Source organism: Panthera onca, chromosome B3 (genome assembly GCF_046562875.1).
Source record: "Panthera onca isolate mPanOnc1 chromosome B3, mPanOnc1 haplotype 2, whole genome shotgun sequence".
NCBI classification, from domain to species: Eukaryota; Metazoa; Chordata; class Mammalia; order Carnivora; family Felidae; genus Panthera; species Panthera onca.
In genome coordinates this window covers 109,774,871-109,790,188 of record NC_138344.1, presented here as the reverse complement: position 1 = coordinate 109,790,188, position 15,318 = coordinate 109,774,871, and the positions used below count along the sequence as shown (strand labels likewise).

General features: G+C 41.6%; 1 protein-coding gene across 11 annotated transcripts in view; it reads right to left on the bottom strand.

The window, feature by feature from the left end:
• SYNE2 (spectrin repeat containing nuclear envelope protein 2) overlaps positions 1–15,318 on the bottom strand; it is a 339,154-nt gene that overhangs the window by 62,344 nt on the left and 261,492 nt on the right. For all 11 annotated transcript variants that reach the window (XM_078448168.2, XM_078448169.2, XM_078448161.2 and 8 more), the window contains 7 exons: positions 14,817–14,999; positions 14,255–14,401; positions 12,016–12,192; positions 10,092–10,247; positions 8,415–8,567; positions 2,460–2,630; positions 1,637–1,767 (listed from right to left, as the gene is read on the bottom strand). In XM_078448168.2, the coding sequence (XP_078304294.2) occupies positions 1,637–1,767; positions 2,460–2,630; positions 8,415–8,567; positions 10,092–10,247; positions 12,016–12,192; positions 14,255–14,401; positions 14,817–14,999 (1,118 nt within the window). The remainder of the gene's footprint in view (positions 1–1,636; positions 1,768–2,459; positions 2,631–8,414; positions 8,568–10,091; positions 10,248–12,015; positions 12,193–14,254; positions 14,402–14,816; positions 15,000–15,318) is intronic.

Below are 15,318 nucleotides of genomic sequence, written 5' to 3'. Positions count from 1 at the left end.
CATGTGACTTAAAAATTTCCCATTATTAATAAAAAATCAGTCTAATTTTATTTTTTAAGTCAGTCTAATTTTAAATGGCTGTACACAACAGGCTTTAAGTGGTCTGTTTTTTAATTACCAAATTCAAGTTTAGTATGGGTAATGAAATAATTTTTAATTTGTGCTTTCAAATCTAATGCTCAGATACAACTTTGTTCCAAAGACCTTTTCCCACATGTCAAAATATTGGTCTTAAACTAGATTTCTGAGGGAATCAATTTGGTCAAAGAACAAGAACGTGTAAACATTTTTAAGGTTATAGCTATACATATGGTCAAACTAGCTTTCTGGAAGCATTATAATATTTACATTTTACCTGAAACACATAAGAATGCTTGTTTCATGATAGCCTTGACTCTGCTAAATAGATGGAAAAGGTGAAAAATGGCACAGTTGCTTTATTTTTGTGCATTTCAAAATCTTACCAGAACAATGTTTTTCCTAAACAGTATTTTCCCCAATTATAATAGAACGTGCACTCATCATGAAAGAAAACAAAATCCCACCAACCACGTATGTTTAAATCTATCTATCCCTATATCTGTACCTACATTATACCTCACCTTCCTACCTACCTCCTTGCCTACCTATCTATAAAGAGAAGGTTATAAAAAAACAAAAAACAAAAACACCCTCTGACATCTCATTGATCTATAGATAACTACTGTTAGCATCTTGGTGCTGTCTTCTTCAACCTTTTTCAATAAGCCTTCTGATACATTCTTGTGGCAACAATTGAACGTGTATGTGTAGCAGCAACAATTGAATCCCTTCAATAGCAAACTGCACCGCCATGTTTCGAGGGTGGGCCCAATACTGTAAGTGGCATCAGATACATGTCTATGCTCCTCCTTACTCCCCCTCCTTCCCTTCTTCCAATAAGGACTGGATCACGAGCTGAGGATGTCACCGCAGCATATGTAAATTTGATGCCTCTTGTTCACGACACTTGTCGAAAGTGGATTCACCAGAGAGGCTGAATCTACATGGAGGAAGGGTGGAGGACACTGAGGGTAGCTAAATCTCTTCATCGCTGGCTTAAAAATCAAATTCTCTTCAAGCTGAATTTCATATCCCATTCAGCAAAATTACAGGCTTGCAATTAACTAGGGCCACCCTCCTTAAGCTTTCCACCATAAGCAGTTCATCAAAGAATTCCTTCCAATCTCACAAATCACGTCCCCTCAAGAGGGATAATAACATCCCCTTTCTTCCATCTTAGGTTTCCAGTGAAACGCATTGTCCTTCTGAGCACCCTGTAGTCTGTCTCAGCCTGGGAGTTTGGTATCCGTGAGGATCGCACTGGGCAGTTGGTCTATACCCTCCGAAAGCGGCTACCCTGGCTACGAGGGAAGTAGTTGCCTTCAGAAAATCAAGTCTTACGTAAACGAGATGCTTCAAAGCAAAAGAACCACAGTAGCACAAAACCAGATTATCTCAGATGCCTAAGCTTTACAAAGCTGACGTCGCTTCGCAACTCCGGTGGCGCAATCAGCCCGCGGTACTTGTACAAAGCTGATGTCACTTCATTCACCATGTGTCATTGAGATAAGGAAATCTATCTCCTCTGTTATCCCATCTGTATCTTAAAGCATACCTGGCATGAGTATTTTGGCATTTCTCTTCGATTATTTCAGCAACCGAGGGACAGCGATCTTTGAGTTTTCGAATCACCTCCTGCAGTTTCTCCCAGCTTGCTTCACTGCTCTCAGCTTCATCTTGAAGAGACTGAGAAGAACAGAGCAGGAACATTCACTTCAGAATGGCCTGGCCACATCCAAGGGAGGCAGCTGCTTTTCAGCACATCTGCTACATCACAATAATATTAACGCTCAGAACTTAATAGGACTGGGGAAAATTACTAGAAATGTGAAGAGGAAACCCACTGAGGAGGCATCCTTTCATCTGAGGCTACAACATTAAAAAGTATGCTAACACGGGGAGCCTGGGTGGCTCAGTCGGTTAAGCGCCCGACCCTTGATTTCGGCGCAGGTCATGATCTCATGGTTTGCGAGTTTGAGCCTCGCACTGGGCGCTGCGCTGACAGCACGGGGCCTGCTTGGGATTCGCTGTCTCCTCTCTCTCTGCCTCTACCCCCCTCACACTCTCTCTGTCTTCAAATAAATAAATAAACTTAAAAAAAAAACAAACATGCTAACACACACCCCCCAAAAGACCAAACTTTTAAACTGCGAGATAATATGGACATGAATAATAGAGAAAAATCCAGTGTAAACTTTGGAGCCACTCATCTGGCTCATTTTGGAATTCCATGTCCTCCTTTTGATGCTGCTATTTAAGACGCTGTTTTGCGCTTCTCTGTGGACAGCACAAAGGCAGCTGTGTCCATTTCTGCACCTGCCTCCACCAGAGGTCTTCTGCCAACCAGGCAGCACCGTGCCACGATCTGCTGAATTTACCTGGAGGTTCTGCACCTGGCATCCTAAGGCCTCTAATGACAAAAACCCAGGCTTGCTGTGCTCCATGCAGTACCAGAATCGGATTGTCATCGTCGCCACCTCATCATACAGGCTTTCGTAAATCTTCCACTCCTGCAAAACAGACTGCGTGGAGGTCTTGAGCTCGTTGACCTATATGAAAAGTGCAAAGATATTTAGAAACTCATTGAGAAGAGGCTCCTTCATCATTTTGTTCCCTTCTAAGGATTCTACCACGGTATCTAATCTAGGCATTTCAGCTTGTGAGTATGGGGGAAGGGGCTCCTGGGTGGCTTGATCTTGGCTCAGGTCCTGATCTCAGGGTTTGTGAGTTCGAGCCGTCTATCAGCATAGAGCCTGCTTGGGATTCTGTCTCTCCCTTTCTCTGCCCCTCCCCCCACTCACTCTCTCTTGGTCTCTCTCTCTCAAAATAAATAAACTTAAAAAAGAGAGGGTATTGGGAGAGCTTCAGTGATTAACTGAGGTGGGAAGAGCAGTCAATAAACAAAAAAGATCAGAGAAGACTGAGTTTTAAAACAGGTGAATGAAAACGAGATCTGAGGCCAGAAGGACCAGCAGGGACAGAGTTCAGCCTCCGGGGAGGCAGCCGAGGGAGGGAATAATGGATGAGGAACAGAATCTGTGAGTACATATTTCAGCAACACCTAATTAGCTTTCTGATCATGGGCAAGTTATTGAACCCTTGAGTCGATCTCCCTACTCACAAAACAGATACAGTAAATAGAAACATAAATAAAATAGTGTCTGTGGAAATATTCTGCAAACTGTAAAGCACTGTAATTGTCAAATTACTGTTATTGGCACCTGAGTCCGCATAAATTGGAGAGGAATGTGCTCGGTCAAAATGATGAGCAAGTAAAAGTAGGAGGAAATGCGATGATCTCAGATACAATTGCGAATATGTAAGTATATATATTTTTATATGTTGCATAAAGAACATTTACAACTCAACAGTAAAAAGACAAATAACCAAAGGATTAAATTGGGCAAAGGATTAGATCTCTACTAAAGAACATCCACAGTCCTTAGAGAAACATAAATCTATACGACAATGAGCTGCCATTTCACATCCACTAAGATGTCTATAAATCCAAGTTGGGTAATAATCAGTGTTGGCAAGACTGTGGAAAAACTGGAACGTTCATATATTGCTGGTGGAAACATAAAACCGTACAGCCTGTGTAGAAAACGGTTTGGCAGTTCCACAAAAAGTTAAGTATAGAGTTACCATATGACCCACTAATTCCACTCTTAGGTATATACCCCAGAGAAATGGAAGCATATGTTCACATAAAAATCTGTACACAAATGTTCATAGCAGCATGATTCATAATAGCTTAAAAGTGGAAACAATCCTGGGGCACCTGGGTGGCTCAGTCAGTTAAGCGTCCGACTTCAGCTCAGGGCATGATCTCGAGGTTCATGAGTTCGAGCCTTGCCTCAGGCTCTGCGCTGATAGCTCAGAGCCTGGAGTCTTTTTTGGATTCTGTGTCTCCCTCTCTCTCTGCCCCTCCCCCGCTCATTCTCATTCTCTCTCTCCCTCCCTCAAAAATAGATAAAACATTAAAAAAAAAATTTTTTTTTAAGTGGAAACCCAAATGTCCATCAACGAATAAACCGTGGAATACTATTCATCCATAAAGTTCTGAAACATACTATAATATTGATGTTGGAAACATGCTAAAACAGACAGATAAGACCACATGTCGCATAATTCCACGTGTATGAAGTGTCCAGAACAGCATATACATAAGAGATAGCAAGTAGATTAGTGCTTCCAGGGATGAAGGGAAGGGAAGAATGAAAAGTGAGTAATGGGCGTTTCTTTTTGAGTTGACAAAAATGTCCCGGAATTAGAGAGTAGCGATGGTTGTGTATCTCTGTGAATATACTAAAAACCATTGGGTTATACACTCAAAAGGGTAAGTTTATGGTATCATCTCAATTTAAAATAAGGATCTGAATATAAATGGAGTGTGATCAGTATGTTGGCCCAGCTTTATTTATGATGTGATGTCAAGTTTTGGATGTAACTATACAGGCCTGTATTCAGGCCCTCTGTTCTCTGCTTAACATCTACAGGGAGCTGCCTCAAACCCTGCCCCAAACAGAGATGGATAAAAAACAACCTGGGATGCCAAAACGTCAGTCTCACACTGGCAACTGCATAGCCCATATGTCTTTATATGGGCTGAATGGCTCAGAAAAACAATCCACCATTAAGAAAGAATAAAAGACAGTAAGGGAAAAAAGGAGGCAGGACGGGAACTCCTTATAGATGTGCCTTTTATTTTTTTTCTTTTATTTTTTATATTTTGTTTATTTTTGAGAGAGAGAGAGAGAGAGAGAGAGAGAGAGAGAGAGAGAATATGCAAGCAGGGGAGGGGCAGAGAGGGGGGAGACACAGAATCCGAAGCAGGCTCCAGGCTCGAAGCCGTCAGCACAGAGCCCAACGCGGGGCTCGAACCCATGAACTGTGAGATCATGACCTGAGCTGAAGTCGGACACTCAACTGACTAAGCCACCCAGGCGCCCCCAGATGTACCTTTTGGAAGCTTGGGGCCTATTTGGGTGGCAGGGATGATCCTGACACACAGGCGCCTATAGGCACACGGCTGCATAAGGCATTGTCATGGTCCAAGGATTTCATGGCTCCCACATACAAAGTTGGTGCAACTTCTGGTGCACTTAAGGGCAACCCTTCGAATATTACAGCTTCAGGGAAAAGAAATGGCGCATGTGGTTTGGGGGAAAGGATAAGAAAACCATTAAGCAAAATTCACTACACTAGAAACAAGAAGGAACATTTTCAGAATGTTGAAAGTACAATCAGCCAGAAGGGCAGCACTGAGTGTCATATATTAACGAGGTTAAGCACCTGCCCTAGGACAAAGATACAAAATGGGGCTGCTAAGATTTTTCTTTAGGCAGAGACTTAAAGCCCTTGTTTGTATTTTTTATTTTTTTGTTTTATTTTTTTGTTTTTTTTAAAGCCCTTGTTTTTACAGACGAGGCTCTACTAACTCTGGAGAACTTATGGAAGGAAGACGTAAGTTTTGTGTTTTCTACATTAAAAAAAAAAAAAAAAGCTTTGGAGCACCTGGCTGGCTTAGTCGGTACAACATGTGACTCTCATCTTGGGGTTATGAGTTTGAGCCCCAAGTTGGGGCTAGAGATAACTTTAAAAAATAAAAAAATAAGTAGGTTTATTGAGATATAACTCACAGTCCATACAATTCACCTATTTAAAGTAAAGTCACCAAAATCAGTGTTAGGACATTTGCATCACCATGAAAAGAAACCCCATACCCACTAGCAGTCACTCCTCATTCTTCTCTAACCCTTTCTCAGCCAAAGTCTACCTTTCATCTTTAAAGAATTTGCCTATTAAGGACATTTCATATAAATGGAATCCTACAACATGTGGTTCTTTGGCAACTGCCTTCTTTTACTTAGCATGATGTTTTCAAGACCATCAGTGTTGTAGCAAGTACCAGTACCTCATTCTTTCTTATGGCTGAATAATATCCCGTTGCATGGAAATACTACTTACTATCTATCTATCTATCTATCTATCTATCTATCTATCTATCTATAAGTAGGCTCCACACCCAGCGTGGTGCCCAATACAGGGCTTGAACTCACAACCCTGAGTTCGAGACCAGAGCTGAGATCAAGAGTTGGACTCTCAAGAGACTGAGCCACACAGGCACCCCTTGATAAACCATTTACCTATCCATTTAAAAACCAAGGGATGTTGGGATTGTTTCTACTTTTTGGCTATTATGAATCACCCTGCTATGAACATTATCGTGTAAGTTTTTGGTGTGGACACATGTTCTCCTTTCTCTTGGGTACTTACCAGTAAAGTTGTTGAGTCTTAAGATAACTCTATGTTTAAATATTTTAGGACTTGCCACACTCTTTTCCAAAGCAGCTGCTCCATTTTCCATTCACTGGCAGTGTGTGTATGAGAGTTTCAAGATCTCCATACCCTTGCTAACATTTGTTATTTTCTGCCTTATTATTATCACTACGGAGGTGAGTATGCAGTATTTCATTAAAGTTTTGAATTATATTTCCTTTATTAATGATACTGGGCATCTTTTCATGTACTTATTGACCATTCATACCTTCTTTAGAGAAATATCTATTCAGATCACTTGCTCATGTTTTCCCTTTGGTTATGTCCTTTATATATTGTAGGCACAAGCCCCTAAGTATGTAAATATTTTCGTCCATTCTGTGGTTTGTCATTTCACTTTACTGATGATGTCCTTTGAAACACAAAAGTGTTTAGTGCTGATGAAATCCAGTTTTTTCTTGTGCTTTTGTTGTCATATCTAAGAAACTATTGCCTAATCCAGTCAGGAAGATTTCTGCCTCTGTTTTCTTCTAAGAGTTCTGTAGTTTTAGCGTTTACATCTTTGATCCATTTAATTTTTATATACGGTGTGAAGGTGGGGTCTAACTTCATTCTTTTGAATGTGGACCTACAGCTGTACTAGTACCAGTTTTGGAGAAGACTATCCCCCCCGCCTCCCACCCTGGAATTGTCTTGGCATCCTAGTCTAAAAATTAGTTGATTATAATGTGAGGGTTTATTTCTGGACTCTTAATTCTATTCCATTTATCTAGATGTCTATCTTTTACATTAGTACTATCTGCGTGTTTTTACTTGCATTATCTCAATCTTTTCTATCCCAACATTTTTATCATAATTCACTGTGTGGTGGGGTGCTTGGGTGGCTCAGTTGGTTGAGGGTCCAACTTCAGCTCAGGTCATGATCTCATGGTTTGTGAGTTCGAGCCCCTGATCGGGCTCTCTGCTGTCAGCGCCGATCTCGTTTCAGATCCTCTGTCCCCCCTCTCTCTGCACCTCCTTCACTTACACTCTCTCAAAAAATAAATAAACATTAAAAAAAAAAAAATCACTGTGTTGTGATTATCTATTCAAGTATGTTTTCTCTGGTGGTCTGCGAGCCCTTTGACGGTAGGATGCATTTATTTTCTCGTTTATCTTTGTACCGTTGGCAGTGAACATAGTGACTCACAGAAGATATGTTCAACAAATGACTCACACAAGATATGGTAAGCTCATCTCTATCTTCCTGCCCGAGTTCTGGGGGAGAAATGAGGCCGAGGGTCACCAATGAATTTCATTTATACAGGTCATTCCCAATTCCCTCTTGGAACAAATAGTCAAAAGTAGATTTTAAGTAGATGACAAATAATCCACAATAAGGACTTCTGGGAAATATGGACACACGTACAATTGGCTAGTATTTAGTTTCCTCCCTCCATTTGTGAGGAGCCAACAAGGTTGTAGTATGTAGAGATGCCTGTCTTTTCTCTTTTGGTGCTCTACTCCTGGAAGGGGTAAAGGCAGACTTTAACATGTCTTTCCTACGCTGACCAGACATCTTCCACACTCCTCCTCTTTACTTTCTCTTCACCGCATACTGTGTTCTCCTCACCTCTGGAATTCTCCATATGCTGACCATGCTTCTAGCTTCATAGAGGTTACAAGAGACGGGATCATTCCCTGCCCAAGGCACCTCCCTGGATGTGCTTTCTCATAGCTGCCCCTGTATATCTTCCCAGGAACCAGTGCCAGATGCTCTGTTGGGGCGGGGGGTGGAGGCATTTTTGTCTGTGAGTACGTTAGACAAAACAAAGATAACCAAGTGGATTTCTAGCTTACCAGTGGTGTTGGAATTGGTGGCTACACCTCCATCTGGTGCCAAGAAAAAAAGGGGGGGGGGGGGATTTGAAATGCCTTTCTCTATTTCACTTCAGTATTTCTCTAAGCAACTCCAGTTTTTGATACGGAGTTTCCGTGACTAAACACATCAACAAAAAGATGAAAGAAGGCTATATGAGGAGAAATAGTGTACTTCAAATGAGTTCTAGTACCTGGCTGATAACACTGCTTCTCTTTTGAAATAACCCATCAATTCTGGATGCTGTGTCTTCTAACAATGGCATGGTCCCACTCTCCGAAGTCAGGTAACATTGTCTCAACTCATCAAGGGCCTTGGATTTACTTGCCAGTTGATTTTCTATATCCTGGAAGGGCAAGAGGAAAAAGTTTTCATATGCACAACATTACGGAACCATAAGGTGTAAGTAAGAGACAGGAGTTTGGCCTTTTCGAGTAAAAATGGCATTACAATATGTAATTAAATAACATCACATCAAAGACATTTTGATCACAATACATTTGATTCCATTTTTGCACTTATTACAGTATGAATTTTTATGATAAGTTTAATTATTACATGTATCTAGATCAAAAAAATTTAATATGTATTTTTGATAGACAGAGCGCAAGCAGGGGAGGCGCACAGAGAGAAGGAGATACACAATCCGAAGCAGGCGCCAGGTCCTGCGCTGTCAGCACAGAGCCCGACGCGGGGCTCGAACCCACAAACCACGAGATCATGACCTGAGCCAAAGTCGGACACTCAACCGACTGAGCCACCCAGGCACCCCTAGATTTTAGAATAGTCTAGGTAATAAGTTCTCATCATCATGGTACAGTAGAAGGAGTCCAGGAGATCTAGTCCCCATGCCATGTCTGTCCCATACTGGCTGTCTCACCTGACATTAAGTCATCAAACCTCCAAGCCTGTATTTTCTCATCTGGAAACTAGCAATGATAGCCCAGGCCGTGGACAGTTTAGAACTCAAGTGAAACCAGGTGGCCTGTGGGGGGCAGCACGGCACGGACCTGTGGAGCGTAGGCATCCCATGAAGGTTATGTTGAATCTAAGGCTGCTGTAAGAATTCTAAATGGAATGGCCAGTGGGTAGTTAGAAGCAGGATATGACCGCTTGCACAGATCTCTTATAATGGTATTGCTGCTCACATCTCATGTCCAGGATGATTAACCTTTTCAGGAGAACTGGGGTGTGACCTGACCTTCCCACCCCAGCAGGGAGGAGCCTGTGTCCTCAGGCAGTAAGTCCAGAAGCAGCATTTGTCTGCAGCTACAAGGGCAGCTGAAGTGTCTTCAATAGGCAGTGACACAATCAGGGCAGTACTTACGGAGGATTAATGTATGTGTGGGTGAGACTAAGTGACCTGGCAAATGACAACTGAACAAAAGGGGGCCAGGCCAATATCCTTAAGCTCAACTGTGATTTAGACCGTAGTTCCAAGGGATAACCGGTCCTTTCGGAACATATTACACAGAAGGTAAAAGAAAATCATTTTCCTCTGAAGACGCAGAATGAAATACTAAAACTAATGGAAACCTTAGAGTAATTGCATAAGTATTGGGTGAATTAATAAAAAACTGGGAAACATGAAATAAAAATTCCCTTTGAGCATTTTCTTTGAGGAGCCACATTCAAGTCTTAGGAACAATAACTGAAGATACCTTCTTCTGCTTCTCACACACAAAAAATTGCATCTTGTAATTTTGTAAAACCCATGGATGATTATTATCTCCTTTGCATAACGAAGTAAGTACCTGGGGGTCTGGAGGGGTCCCTCGAAAGTGCAGCCACTTGCCCTCCTCCTTGGGGCCGAAGCAGCGACGGCACAGCCTGGCCACGCCGTGTGGACAGGCGCCGTGTGCCTTCTCACCTGACAATCCAGAAGCATCCTGTGCACGGAGATCACACTTCCAGGTTTTTGTAAAGTTTTCAGTCTCTCCTCTTGCGCCTCCATCCAGTTGTTCAAAATCTGTATTTTGTTTTCAGTCTCGGTGATACTTTCCAAAAGCTGTTCTAAATGTTGTATCTTTAAGGTATAAGAAAGAAAATAAAAATTTCTCATTTTAAACCAGATGCTTTAAAATGTAAATGTCATGATGGTTATTTTTAACAAAATAATTTTGCTTCTTCGCAGATTCATCATACTTAGCACAAGATTTCCCAATAACTTTTGGAATAAAGATTCATATTAGGAAATATGAATTTAGTGTTTAAAAGCTAACCTGCTAAGCAAACTGGCTGTTTTGGAGTTTCATTAACACCTGTACAAATAAAATCATGTTGCTAACATTCAATAACATGTTGAATAACATTCAACTCAAATTCAACGCAATTTTTCATTACATTATCGATTGATATACTTAAAGCTTAAGAAAACTTTCTTTCCCTAGACTTTCTTCATTAGAGTCATTTAAAAATTAAGTCAATATCAAACATATCACAAATAACTTATCAACTTAATAAAATAATGACTTTTTTTATTAAAAAATTTTTAAACCTTTATTCATTTTTGGGAGACAGAGACAGGATGCAAGTGGGGGGAGGGGCAGAGGGAGGGAGACACAGAATCCGAAGCAGGCTCCAGGCTCCGAGCTGTCAGCACAGAGCCTGGCGTGGGGCTCAAACCCACAAACTGTGAGATCATGCCCTGTGCCAAAGTCAGATGCTTAACCAACTGAGCCACCCAGGCGCCCCAATAATAACTGTTTTTAATGTCTGCAATTCTTGTCATTTCCAATGCTCACAATTTTTATTAGGTTATAATGACTATATATGTAAAGTTGTTTTGAAAATTTGAAAGGCTGCCCAATCTTTTAAACGAATGGACACAGTATAATTCGATTAATTATTCCTCGATAGGTGGAAATTTAGGCATTTTACATTTTTCACCAGTATAAATAATGTGGAACACTTTATGTGCATATTTGTCCTTTTTTGAAGGGCTATGTACTTAAGATAAACGTGAGAGGAGACACTGCTGAATTAGGAAACAAGATGATTATTCTAGTTCTTGAAATTTTCTGAATGCTTTCTAAAAGGGGATATAAGCCATGATCTGCATATGAATGTGATAGCTTTGGGCTCTTAGCTGTATCTTACTAAATTTTTCAAATTTAATAAATATATAATGTTACATAATGTTTATTCTGAATGCTTGATAACTGAAGTTGTAATCTTCTCACGTTGGTTTGCTAATTATACATTTTTTCTTTGGTGAACTGTCTGTTCATGTTCTTTGTCCATTCCTGCACTTGAACCTTAATTGTCTAAATCCATTTGTATGCATTCTCTACACATAAAGAAATCAATCAGTTGTTAACCTCAATTATATATAAATATTAAATATGTCTCTAAGAATAAGTTTTCTTAATATTTTCAGAGTCATGGAATGAAAATCTACCAAAAGACCACATCCATTTTCCTGCCTTTTCATAATCTTTTCACGGCTGTAATAGCTTTGCCACTCTTGAACATTTACTTTCACGGAAAATGTCAAAATCTCCGACCGTTTAGTAGTCTCACATAATACTTGGTATCTTCTCAAATAAAATTCGTCCTCTTCACTGGCCTAACTCAATTTCCCACTAGGAAGTCTCAAAGAAATGATAACTCTTTCTTCCTCTCTTGTATGCACCGATTGGAGAATGCCAGAATGTAGGCTTTACAAAAGAGTCATAGCTGAGAGAATTGTTAATCTTAACTGTAAATTAACCATAGGAATAGCTTTTCACGTTTTTCAGAAAGTGGCATTTTGCAAAGGCCAAAATCATACAAACTGTGACACACGAGCACACCTTTCTATTCAGTGTTCCATGCATCCGGTGCCATTGGCGGTTCATCTCTCCCAGGTGTTCTGCAAACTCTGTTCTCTCATAGCGCTTACTTTCTACATCACAGGTGCTTAACTGAAGTAAGGACTGGTTAACAAAGTCCACTATCCATTGTTTATAGTCCATCTCCATTCTGAACTCCTAAAACAAACAAATAAACAAAATTAAACTACCAAAGCCTGAACGGAAGTAGGTTGAACCGGATCCCGCCACGCTAGGGAGCCCCAAGCTCCCATTCGTTAAAGGGGCACCTGTCTAGAGTTGTAGTCCATCCTCCTCCCCCCCCCTCAACCCCCAATCCCACCAAATGTCTGCTTTGAGTAGAGAGTGTTTTGGAGAATTCCACATCCCCACGAACAGAGACTCGTCGCTTTCAAGCAGGCTGAAAAGTCAAAGGCAGCATCGCGTATCATGGCTGCATCATCTCAACCAAAATCAGGACCCAGGGACTGACAAAGGGTTCCCGTGAGCGGCTTCCTGAGAGCCACACTGGAATTCAGAGCCCCCCTGCAGGCTCACGGAAATGAGAGGATGGGAAGTCTCAAGTTAAGACTCTCCCAGAAAACCCAGGACATAGGGGCGCCTGGGTGGCTCAGTCGGTTAAGCGGCCGACTTCGGCTCAGGTCATGATCTCGTGGTCCGTGAGTTCGAGCCCCGCGTCGGGCTCTGTGCTGACAGCTCAGAGCCTGGAGCCTGTTTCAGATTCTGTGTCGCCCTCTCTCTGACCCTCCCCTGTTCATGCTCTGTCTCTCCCTGTCTCAAAAACAAATAAAACGTAAAAAAAAAAAAAGAAAACCCAGGACATTAAGGAACTTTGCCAGCTTAGGTAGCTTCTCTGTTCCATAGCAAGCCTAAAAACACCCAGGGCCAAGCATGTTCCTGTCAAGCTGGATACTTATTAAGCTTATCCTTGTAAGTCCTAACACCCCTCTGGAGGCATCAGGGGAAAAACTATGTGGTATATGCTAGGTTACAAGAGCGTAGAAGAATATATGCATGTGGACCCTCCAAAGATTCTACTACTCCCCGAAGTTAGGATGTGCTAGTATATAAAAGTAAAATCCTTGCTAACATCATGCTTCGTGACCAAAGTATTTGTCCTCTGCCTACCAGAAGCTACATCCATCAGCCTGTGAGGTCTTTGAAAGCAAAGACCAGAGACTTCATTGATCTCCTGAGTTCCTAGTGGTGAACACATTACCTGGTACACAATAAATGTTTGTGTGTGGCTTATTAAGTGTGAGTTAAATCTATCTGAAGTCAAATATCACGGAGAAGGCCACATTTACATGTATTTGTAGAAAGGTATCAACTTTTCCTTCTGCGTTCTCTTACGCAAAGGACATTTACTTAACACCTGTTGGATGCCAGGTCCTGGGCTAGGTGTGCTGTTTCAGGGAGGTGAAGGATTGGCCCCGCTCTCAAGAAGGAGACAGGCAAGTAAGCAAATAATTATCACACCCTGGAGACGCCTAATCCTAGAAAGTGAACTCGACTAGCTGGGAGAGTCAGGAGTAGATTTCCAAATCAGGAGATACTTGAGAGTTTTGAAAGATGAACTAAGAGCATTTCTACGGCCACAAGTGGGGCACTAGAATTCCAGGTTGAAGGTGTAGCATGTACAAAAGCAGAAGCCGGGGCACCTGGGTGGCTCAGTCGGTTAAGCCTCCGACTTCGGCTCAGGTCATGATCTCACGGTTCGTGAGTTTGAGCCCCGTGTCGGGCTCTGTGCTGACAGCTCAGAGCCTGGAACCTGTTTCAGATTCTGTGTCTCCCTCTCTCTCTCTCTGACCCTCCCCCATTCATGCTCTGTCTCTCTCTGTCTCAAAAATAAATAAATGTTAAAAAAAAAATTTTTTCAAAAGCAGAAGCCGGGAGAACACCAGATGCAGCGGGTTCATTCGGGTGAGGCAGAGTCCAGGATCTATACCGGGGAACGAACAGATGAGGCTGGAGAAGTAAAGAGGGGCCAGGGCAAGTTAAAAGCTTGGATTCTGTCCTGTGGTGATAGGAGCTCCCAAACGAAACGAGGCAGAATAGAAAAAGTATACTAACGTCTGTCTAGAATCATCCAATATCCCATTCCCCACGCCTAGAATCAGTTCTTCTAAAGCACGCCACACCGGTCTCTTTGGTATTTCCCTTCCGACTGACTTGCCTTCTTAGTTAACGAGCAAGCTTGTGGCTCTTTTCGTATAATTACCTTGTACTTCTGAAGAAGGTTTTTAACTTGAGATGCGGAACTCAGAGAATGCTCACAGTCTTCATCTGCGGTCTGATGTTCCACATCGTTCATCCAGCTAATCATTTCTGTGATTGCTTTACGAGATGGCAATTTCTCCATCTGGAGCTGCAAGGACAAAATGATTTCCATTTAATTACCTGCAGTTGACAAAATGAATCGGGGCATCAGTAAAGACGGTATCTGGTTTGATAAAAGGTCTTGCTACATCATTATGCAGGTTGCTCACAAAAACAAACCCAGCATTCAAGCTTAGAATGAGTGACCCCAAAACAATGACGATGACCTTCACATAAAGGAACACAGTGATGCAGATAAACTGGGAAATAAAGTAATTAAGCCTGATTTCTCCGGTAAGAAAGATCCCACTGGAGGAGAGTCCAGTAATTAAGACCCATATTCAGTGGTGCCAGAGGAAAATAGATAGTGTCAATGAAAATTATTGAGTCAGAGAAATAATTTTAAAGGAGTTGTGAGCTAACAAGTGAATGCTAATTTAAATGCTGCGTCTTTAAATACCTACCTGGTGAAGTTTTTCTTGAATATCTGGAAGTTGAGTTATGAGCGCTGTCCATTTCTGTTCAAACTGCGCTAAAGAAGCTCTCAGGGTAGCCGTATCGGCTTCTTTCAGGTGAAGAAGCTGATTCCCAGTACTTATAACCGCGGTCTTCAAGGAGGACTTGTCATCTAGTTCCTTTGAAAACTCCTAGAGGAAACAGCGTGAAAATTTAGAAACATTAAAAATTTGCAAACAGCAAAGAATAACTAAGAGTCAGAATAACTGGTTAGAGTCCCGAACTAAGTACATGAACTCAATTCAAACTGCTAATGCTTGCGTGTGTATCTATAGGTGTGTATGTGTGTGCTCACGAGTGCGTGTGTGCACGCGTGCATGCACACACACCCACACCCACTTTTCCTACTAAGTGTCAGGCACTGTTCCAGGCATTAGGTAAATAGTGGGGAACAAAACAGAAGGAATTCCTGACCCTTGAGTGGCTTATAATCTAATGGATTAATATTTT